Source organism: Pygocentrus nattereri, chromosome 11 (assembly GCF_015220715.1).
Source record: "Pygocentrus nattereri isolate fPygNat1 chromosome 11, fPygNat1.pri, whole genome shotgun sequence".
NCBI lineage: Eukaryota > Metazoa > Chordata > Actinopteri > Characiformes > Serrasalmidae > Pygocentrus > Pygocentrus nattereri.
Window position 1 is genome coordinate 8,375,113 of NC_051221.1, and position 10,000 is coordinate 8,385,112.

A 10,000-nucleotide genomic window follows, 5' to 3' on the forward strand; every position below is an offset into this window, starting at 1 on the left:
CCCGGGCCCCAACCCCTGTTATACAGCAAGGCTGCAACGTTCGACCCAGGCGGCCAGGTGGTCAGCTGAGCGTTGGTTGGTTTTGTTTGTTTATTTTGGAAAATGAAAATAGTGGCTGCTGCAATGTTGAACCCTGCCCCCAGCGTCCTCCCTGAGCCCAGGGTAGCACATGCTGTGCTACAATGACTTTTTTTCTAATACATAAAATGTCTCAAACGAACCATAAATGTACCAAATATAACACAATGTGGGGACCTAAAATACCACAAGTGGACCTCAAGTGAAAAGTAAAACGATATGATCGTGTTTCCAAACGTCTGAAGAGTAGCACAGTAGAAAAATGAAATCCAGTGCTACAGTAACTCAGAGACACAGGCCCTCACCGGGTTGACCGGCTGGAAGTCTCTGCCGGGTGCCGTGCTCAGGGTGGGCATCCTAGGTGGGAAGTGGATGGGCCAGCCCTCCAGGCCCTGGTGACCCACCTGCACGAACGGGCCACAGTAGGGTGGGCTCAGCGGGCCGTTAGCAGAGCCCGAGGTGGGGTCAGAGGTCCTTCTCTCTGGCTGCCCCTCCAAAACACACACACAAAAAATAAATGAATACACAAAACCCAAGTGCAGTGAGAGTTTAGGCAGCAGCAGTTGCAACGGCTCACAGAGGTGAAATTTCCCCGTTGTGGGACTAATAAGGGTCACTTAATCTTAAATCAATTCCACACCATTCATGTCACCAAAACTTATTTCAGCTGCGATTCAACCAACATAAACACTTAACATTAGCTCTGCAGCTCAGATATTGAGCCCAAGTCTTAATGAACTTGCAGCAAATAAGGGATGCCAGGTGTCCAGTTCAAGCAAATAGGTAGGTTTAAAAGTAGGCATGTAATATTTCAAGACTACTACAAGTGCCTGTATTTTACTGTGGAGGTTTTTGCATCTTTTGAATAAGCAATGGCCAGTTCGAGTCATAAAACAACATTAATTAAAAAAAGGAATAAAATCTTTTTCCTCCTTCAGCTCGCAGATTTGATGACATTTTCCAATATGGTCCTTTCTCTGGTTGAGTTCGACACCCCAGCTTTACAATAATAACCTTGACCACCAGAGGGCGCAGATGGCTTACCTGCTTATTGTGCTGCATCTGCAGTCTCTCCAGTTTACAGCGCTCTGCTCTCTCTCTCTGACACTCATTCTGCGCCTGGTGGAGCTGAGTTACAGACACAGAGCAGCATAAAATCAATAACACGTCTGAGTAAAGGTTCCGAGCTTGGCTGTTTTTTCCTCTAGGTGCAGCCGCATCTCTTTGAAGCACAGCTCTGTTATTTGAGCAGTTTGCTCTGCGATTAGCGATTTCACAACTTGACCACGAGCCTAAGCAAACTACTATGTGAATGACAATAACAGCTCGCTAATCATTGACTGTATGTGACCAGCAGAATTTTAATTTGTGTAATAAACAAGGTGTTCACCACACCAGCACCTCCACGGTTGGCTCTCTTCTGCACAACACTACACACTTGGTAGCTGATTCTTCAAGGGTTCTTTACTAAAGAAAATGGGTCTAAACAGAACCATGAACACTCAAGACCCCCCTTGCAGGATTAAAGGCTTCTTTGCATTATGAAAGGGTTCATCAGATTAACGGAAAATGTGTTACAAATAGTTCTACATAGAATCTTTTTTAAAAAGGTTCTATACGGCACCAGAGAGGGTTCTACTGCTGTCACGAGCTTGAAGTCATAACAATAGAAAATCACTTTTTGGTGCAACATAGAAGCCTTTTCCAAAAAGGTCCATAAAGAACAGCACATTGTCCATTAATCTGAAGAACCTTTTCATAAAGCAAAGAAGCCTTTAAATGATAAAATGGGGTCTTTGAGTGTTTATGATTCTATATAGACCCATGTTCTATTTTTCCTTTGAAGAACCATCTTTTTTAAACAGGTTCCCTTTGTTTTAAATAATAAGAGTCTGTTTGAGGGACCACACTTCTGACCAACGCTCTCAGAAATACATCACTTACACTTTCGCTTCATAGTGCCCACTGAATAATTCATTAGTAGTTCACTTTATGTAAGCTCTACTGGAGTTGGATTAGTATTGAGCTTTACTCGAACTGGATTAGTTGTACCAGAGGAGATCAGGTAATGTAATTCGCATGAGATTTGACTGGCTCATTCATACAGGACAACGGTAACATTACAACCAAACAGCATGGACTGAAAAATCTTCATGGGGACATATATTACAGTACAGTAAATAAACCCCACCGGATGACTTAACACTGGCTATTCGAAACTATAGCGCATAATCACAGTATATCCTTTTGGGGACTGATCAAAGTGCAGTGGAAGTGAAACCTGCTGCCCAGCAAAACAGAAGACACACTGCCTTGCGAGAGGTACGTTTGAGGTATTTCATTTTCCTTCTTGTATTTTGGCCAACACCAAAAATCTTGTGGTTTGTCAGGAATTTCAGGATTAACAAATTGGGTCAAATCCTTGGGTCAAATTGGGTCAAATGTCCTCATGTCGCAAAAAAAGAGAGAAACCGGAACTGCCATTTTCTAAAACCTGAGAAATGCTTTTTTTTAAATTAATTTTAAAACTTCATTCATTTTCTTATGTTTTTGACTACTTTTATTTTGGAGTGGATCCCATGTGTTGCTTATTTGTGTAAGAATTGAGATTAAAGAGTGTATAGATATAGCTAGGAAAGGGAAAATTGTCTTTGTTCCCTTTCATGGAGACATCGTAATACTGTTAAAAAATAAATAAAAGTTCCTTTTAATTTGCACAACTTTTATAGAGCTCCCTCAGCAACAGTAGTCCTGTTTGAATCAACCTCACTGCATTATCATAATACTGAACAATAGAAAATGACACTTCTGTTTTCAGCACTGAGGAGACCAGACTAACCGCTAAAATTGAGACTGATTTGTTACAGTTCCTTTATCTTTAGGGTTAAAACAGGTCTGCCGTAAGCCACAGCAATCTTGGTTATGACTTAATTAGGAGAATGGAAGTTAAATATTTTGAAAGTACCTCTCACAGGGCAGGGCGATTTCTGTCCTGTCGGGCAACATTTGGTTAGTCAAACGAGCCCAGTTCACCAACAAAACTGTCCCATTTGATAGACAGATGATGTTTGTACTATTCAAAATTTCATTAATTTTACGCTTACAGTTAACGCTGAATTGAACATCTGGTTATCACATTTCAATCCAGGCTACCTAGGGTATTTGGAGAGATCACAGAGATACTTTATCTCCTATGAACCAGTCAAACCCCAACAAATCACATTACTGGACCTCCTCTGGCACAATCACTTGGGTCATTAAATAAACAGTAAGACAAGAATTTAAAGGGTTAAAAGAGGCTAGGACGTACCGCAGTCATGTGTAATATTAAGGAAACCACTAAAACTGTGCATTGGGAAGGTTATCACTGTATCACTGTATTATGATTACTGCAGCTTTGATGATGATGATGATGATGATTATTTGATCATCCTGAACAGCTGCTAACCTGATTGGTCAGATTGGTCATCTGTCCCTGTAACCTCTCCACTTGCCGCCTCAGATCTTCTTTCTCCTCGTTCATTCGCTCCCTGTCACTGCGCTCCTTTCGGAAATCCTCCTCGAAGATTTTCACCTGAAACACACATACACACATTATTACATAAAGATATAATACGATGACACTTGACTTGAGTTCTGAGGTTCTCAAGGTTAAAATTTTTTTTTTTTTTTAAATGGCACTGAAAGCCATAAATGGAAATGTTTTTATTCAGCATTTCACACAGTACATTCTGGTTGCACAGGGCTAATTGTGTTCTCTTTATAGTGCAACATGCAGGTGTTCAGTGTCCTTTAAGCACCCAGCCGTAGCAGGAAAACCACTAGTAAGCACCAACTCAGTGAAGCATTTTCCTCCTTTTCAAAGAGTGTTTCTAAAGAATGGTATATATTATTCTCTCTCTCTCTCTCTCTCTCTTTATATATATATATAGCTATTTCAAGGCAAACCTACAAAAACACAAACTGTTCCCAAAATACATGTGTGATAAGCTTCCCATGAACCCCAGCGGGTCAATATTGTGTCTTATGAAAGCTGTCAACACAGCTGAGTCACATCTGCGCTACTATGTTCCACCTGACTGAGGTTTGTTGACCAAGGTGTGTCAGGAGAGGCTATTAATAATAATAATGATGATGATGTGGAGAGTACCTGAAGACCTCGCGAACTAAAACAGAAACCTTAATTCCACAGGACCATCACTTTCAGACTTTCACATTCACTCTCTCACACTCACACACACAGACACACACACACAGACACACACACACAGATTCTCACATACATACACACAGGTAAAGCTCGTTTTTATACAACATGAGGACGTATGCCACACATAAATATTGCCACAATCCTTGTATCTCAAAAATGTTAACAACCTTAACTCTCAATAAGCCCCATACATAACAAATATAGTTAAGGACCAAGATCAAACATCTCCATATGTATACACAGCAATTAAAGCTGGTCTTAAAAAATGCTCTTTGTGCCATTGTGCTGGTCCTGTTTGTTAGACCCTTTTGCCTTCAAAGTATCACGAATAAACAGAAAAATACAAACATACACACACACACACACACACACACAATAATACACAAAAAATAACATTAACAATAACATTGGACTCCTAACTACTACTACTACTACTACTACTACTACTACTACTACTACTACTACTACTTAATATACTATTAATATTAGTAGCATAATAACTTTGTAGGTAGTTTGACCAGAGGAGGATGGGTCCCCCCTCGTGAGCCTTGGTTCCTCCCAAGGTTTCTTCCTCAGCTCTGAGGGGGCTTTTCCTTGCCACTGTTGCCCCTGGCTTGGTTTCATTCTTGTTAAAACTTTGTCTTTACTAGAATTCTGTGAAGCTGCTTTGTGACATCATCAGATCAAAACAAATAAATATGATTTGATTAACACACAACCACACACTAACATACACACACACACACACACACACACACACAACCACACACTAACATACACACACACAACCACACACTAACATACACACACACAACCACACACTAACATACACACACTAACATACACACACTAACATACACACACTAACATACACACACCTGCTCTTTGAGCACAGCGATCTGTGTGTGTAGCTCCTGCTGGCGCAGGTTTAGAACTCCTTCTCCCAGATTCATCCCGGACTGAGCCGAGGGAGATTGCAGATTCAGCGCCTCCTCCAAAGCCTGGAACACACACGCATGCAAACACACACAAACACAGAGAAACACCCTGTCATTTACTGAACGTATATTGCTTTGGACTTCAACCGTTTAAGGCTGAAAGAAAAAAATGCTTCTTTTTGCCATTTAACCTCATCTTTTCTGTTAATCACGCTCGTGGTAGCATTTATTTGATATGTAAATGATGTGAACTAGGAAAGCTAAGAATTATGATTTTTTTTCTGTCCCGTTTATGTCACAAGCTTCCATTTAGAACCAAGAAAACATCTGAATATGAATATATTTCTCAAATCTGTTGCGCTCTATTATTATAACAATAGTAAGTGCATTCTGTTCTGTGTGGGGTAAGTGCATTCGATGCACCTCCTCTGGCAGCAGATTGAACAAATGACTTAATTTTGAGGGGTTTTGTGAGGTTTTTGAGGCCCAGTTCCAGGCTCATCAGAACCACTTGGTAAATAAATGATGTGCTCTTATCTAAAAAGTCTATAGTAAGACAGAAACAGGGCTCAGTGGGCATTTATAACAGAACAAACAAACAGAAAAAACAGAAAAGAAGGGAAGTTAATTCCTTCTAGGTGCAACTAATTTTTTGATGATGAATATATGTGTGTGTGTGTGTGTGTGTGTGTGTGTGTGTGTGTGTGTGTGTGTGTTGACACTGACCCTGTTAAGGCGCTGGATCTCCTTCTCCTGGTACTCTCTCTGCTTAGTGAGAGGAACCAGCTGATCCTGCAGGTACCGAACCTTCTGCTTCAGTTCACACGTCTCTGACGTCAAACACTCCTTTTCACCCTGATGAGTACACACAGGCACACACTCTTAAGTACTGATGAACAGCATCTGTGGAAATTCATTTCAGCATCTGTGTGTAAATGAAACCCATCATGCTTCAGCTCACAGAAGGATTCATTTCCAGTTTTAAGAGTAAATAATATCCCCCACTCCTTAATGTAGTGGATTAGCCAAGATGTTGTTTGGTGTCTGAGATTATAAATGGAAGCATTACATGAAGTGTCCACCACTAAACCTGGAGCAGTTCTGAAATGTGCGATACTATAACGTTTGGTTCACGGGTTTAGTGTTCCACTAAAACTCTACAAGTGGTTGCCTAGATCAAATGGCGACCAACATCATTGGCTCGCACACAAGCAGGATTGCCCCTGATATTACCAGTGATATCACCATGGCAACACTCACATGGCTAAAAACTGCCACAGGTCAGGCAAAGATTTGAGGTCAGTGCTCATCTTGACACCTGAGCTCTGTTCGATAAATATCAAGTCAGAGATTTTAGCTTAACAAATGATTCCGGTCTAAATTTCAACAGCCACATAAAAGCAAATAATGAAGCAGTCACTTACAATCTCAAGAATATATGAAAGTTTAAAACATTTCATGTCACATGACCTAGAAAAAAATATTTCTTGTTTATCTCCAGCAGGCTGGACCACTGCAATGGTCCACAATTACACAGATACAGCTTCTGCTAGAATGCTTAAGAGAATTAAGAGATCTGAGCACATTACTCCAATACTCAAGGTCACTGCACTGGCTACCAATTAACTACAGAACTGACTTTAAAATGCTTCTAAGTGTAAATACGTCTCTGAATGGCCTTAAAGCATTGTCTATTATCTATACCTGTGTTTGTGTGAAGCACTCTGATTTTCCGCTGTGTATAAAAGGTGGTATACAAGTCAATTTGCTTTGCCTTGATCATTCACCAAGGCTGTTTATAGTCATTCTGCTACAGAACCTTTGTTGTTCCCTTAAATGCCAACATGTAACATGTAAACCCACAAGCACACAAATACAGCCATAGTATTTTTTAAAAGCGCACACACATACACACACACACACACACACACAATCAAAAAATGAGTTGCCCATAGAAGGAATTAACCAACAGGATTGAATCTTGGCGGGTAGGTTTGACACTGCGAGGCAACGTTTACGCTCAGCCACGCATGTAACGTAAGCAAAGACGGGCCTCATCACTGTACCTGACTGACTACATAGGATCGTCCCATTTTGGTCTTCATTACAGGCACTTGAGGTATTGTAATCAGTGGCCACACCTTTTCTGAACGCACACTCTTGCGCTATTCCAACAGGACAACACTTGTCCGCATGCTGCTGCCCTCTCATGAGCTCGCCATGAAGACACACATACTGTGCCAAGGCCAGCCACATTACCACACCCATTTCTGTTTGAAAATGTGTGGGAAGCTATTGGACATACTATCAACACTCCACCCCATGTGATCATCACAGGAAACCATTAGGAACGCCAAACTGAAAAACACTCCTTCTGTATGTGTAGCTCAATAAATATTCACCATATTAGTCTATGTTTTGAATCATTTGTTGTTAATGGTAACCTTTATCTTCCTTTTCGAACAGCCCTGCAATCCGACACTTCTGGGTGCAGCAATTTTTTTTTTAACAATGTGCACACACACACACACACACACACACACACACACACACACACACAAATCACTTGTGTTGGTAGGAGAAAAACACGAAACTGTGCAATGTTGATGCTGATGTAATTACATAGAGAATTGATAATCATTAAGAAAGTTATCCCAAAAACTTCAAATATGCTTTTTCCTTTCAAAAACAAGACTTTACACAACAACAATTATTCATCAAACTCAAATGATACCAAAATGTGTCCTCTTCTACTTACTGACACAAATGTGACAGGAACTGAAAGTTTAGAGAGAATTCCACTAAATTTCTCCAGTGTGTCACAAAACTATGAGTCAGAAATAATTCATATAATACGACACCCTGTTTTATCGCTGGTGATACCAATCTTAGTTCTATATAATCACGTTCCTTTCCCACGCTCTGGCTGAATTTCACACGGAGATAAAAAGGAGAAAAGAATAATATCTAACAACCTTCGGCTCCTATGCTGATAGACGCTGGATGTACTGAGTTGTTACTCGGTATCTAAGTGAGGTTCTTAAGATTCTAATCAAGTTGCTTCAAGTAACAGCACTTTTACATGCGTCTGACCTCCTGGTCTCAATATTTTTCCATGCAGGGTGAAAGAATTCCCTTCTGACTCTACCTCTACATCATCCAATTCAACTATTTCTTCATTAGCTCCACTGACTCAGCACTGATGCTATCCCAGACCACAGAATGCCACTTTTGAACACAAGCGACCATCAAAACGGAGGTGTGAGACCACACAGAAGCATCTGAACAACTACAGGTATGAAAGGGTAAGTACATGCCATCATGCATGGAAAAGTGGTGTTATCAGCTTCCCCCCCCCCCCCACAGGTGAGATTTAGTGCTGGTTATGGAAGATGAACAGTCAGTAAACAGCTGACTGAGTTCTAAGCGCTTGGTTATCCTTAACATAATGTGTACCAAAAAAAAAATGTTTCATCTCTGTAGATGTAAACGGTAAGGAATCCCATTTTTTTATGTGAAAATGTCCATTTTTTTTCTTGTAGCCCTTCATCAGTGGTTGGTTTCTGACCACAGCACCACTATTAGCTGGTCAGTTTTAGTTGACAAACTACTGTGAATTAGGGTAGCACAGATGAACTCTTCGACAGAGAAGTTCCACTCATTTTTCTATATTACTCCACAATTAATTGGTTAAGATGCAAACGAAGTAAACGAGCGTGGTTTGGTGTGAAATGCCATGTTCTAGAGAAACATACGCTGTCCGAATTATTCACAGCGGTGGTGATAAGAACCAGACGTCTGACCTTTAAAACCTCCCTCACAAAAAGTTATTACTCAAAATAGTTCTGATTCTAAATTATACTGAGAGTGTCCTTTTGCCCAGAAGGCTTTTGGTCTGAAGGCCTTTACACACCAAGCATGATTCATGCAATTTACTGGGATGATAAATTAATCAGATCAAGTGTATAACAAACATCAAAAGCAATCTTGTGAGTAACAAAAAAATGCAACAGAATTTTTATTTGCCTACTGTTTGATTTTTGTGAATGGTTTGCTGGTGGCATGAACTGTCTGATCTATCATGGTCATCACTGCTGTTGGCATGGCAAACACTAAGAGGTCAGATCAACTGTGCTGCCAGCAACCAGAAAAGGATTACAATCTCCAAAACCAGCCCAAATGGGGCTCAATGTGGGCTACAAACATCAAACATCCAAGAGTAGAAGCACTCAAAGCTTCACAATACTTTCTTCTTCCCCACAGTGGAAAACATCCTGTGCCTGATTCTTAAGAAGCAAAGGATCTCTTTTTGTTAAATAGTCAGCTTTTTTTTTTTTTTGGTCGCACAACCGGCCTGGCAACAATTTATCAGACATGTCATGGTGGAAAGGTATGCGCAGGATGCTGTAAGAAGAATTAGTACCCAAAGAAAATGTTTCTCTTCAGATTTTCCACCGCTTCATCATCATCAACGTTACATATAAAGCTCAAGAGGATGTGTTGGCTCACTGTAAAGACATCTGAGTGAGTAAGACTCTCTATCATTAACCGTTTCCCATCAAAACAGCTTGAGTGACTGTTTACATCTCAGCCGTGTGCATTACATAAGAAATAAACTAAAATTAAAATCTCACATGCAGCTGTGGTCAGCCGTGGACTTTGAAATCACATTTTTCTCTTTTGGTGTGAATAAGATGGGTTTCCCTTTTTGGTTCCTGGTTCTGGTCAAGGTTTCTTCCTGATTACATCTCAGGGAGTTTTTCCTCACCACTGT

At 40.5% G+C, this 10,000-nt stretch overlaps 1 protein-coding gene across 3 annotated transcripts in view; it reads right to left on the reverse strand.

Annotated features, from left to right (window-relative positions):
• The window catches only part of tnip1 (TNFAIP3 interacting protein 1), a 34,570-nt gene that overhangs the window by 2,279 nt on the left and 22,291 nt on the right, over positions 1–10,000 (reverse strand). For 2 of the 3 annotated variants that reach the window (XM_017688054.2, XM_017688053.2), the window contains 5 exons: positions 5,953–6,081; positions 5,167–5,289; positions 3,527–3,652; positions 1,123–1,206; positions 384–572 (listed from right to left, as the gene is read on the reverse strand). In XM_017688054.2, the coding sequence (XP_017543543.1) occupies positions 384–572; positions 1,123–1,206; positions 3,527–3,652; positions 5,167–5,289; positions 5,953–6,081 (651 nt within the window). The remainder of the gene's footprint in view (positions 1–383; positions 573–1,122; positions 1,207–3,526; positions 3,653–5,166; positions 5,290–5,952; positions 6,082–10,000) is intronic. The other variant, XM_017688055.2, reaches the window with a different exon arrangement.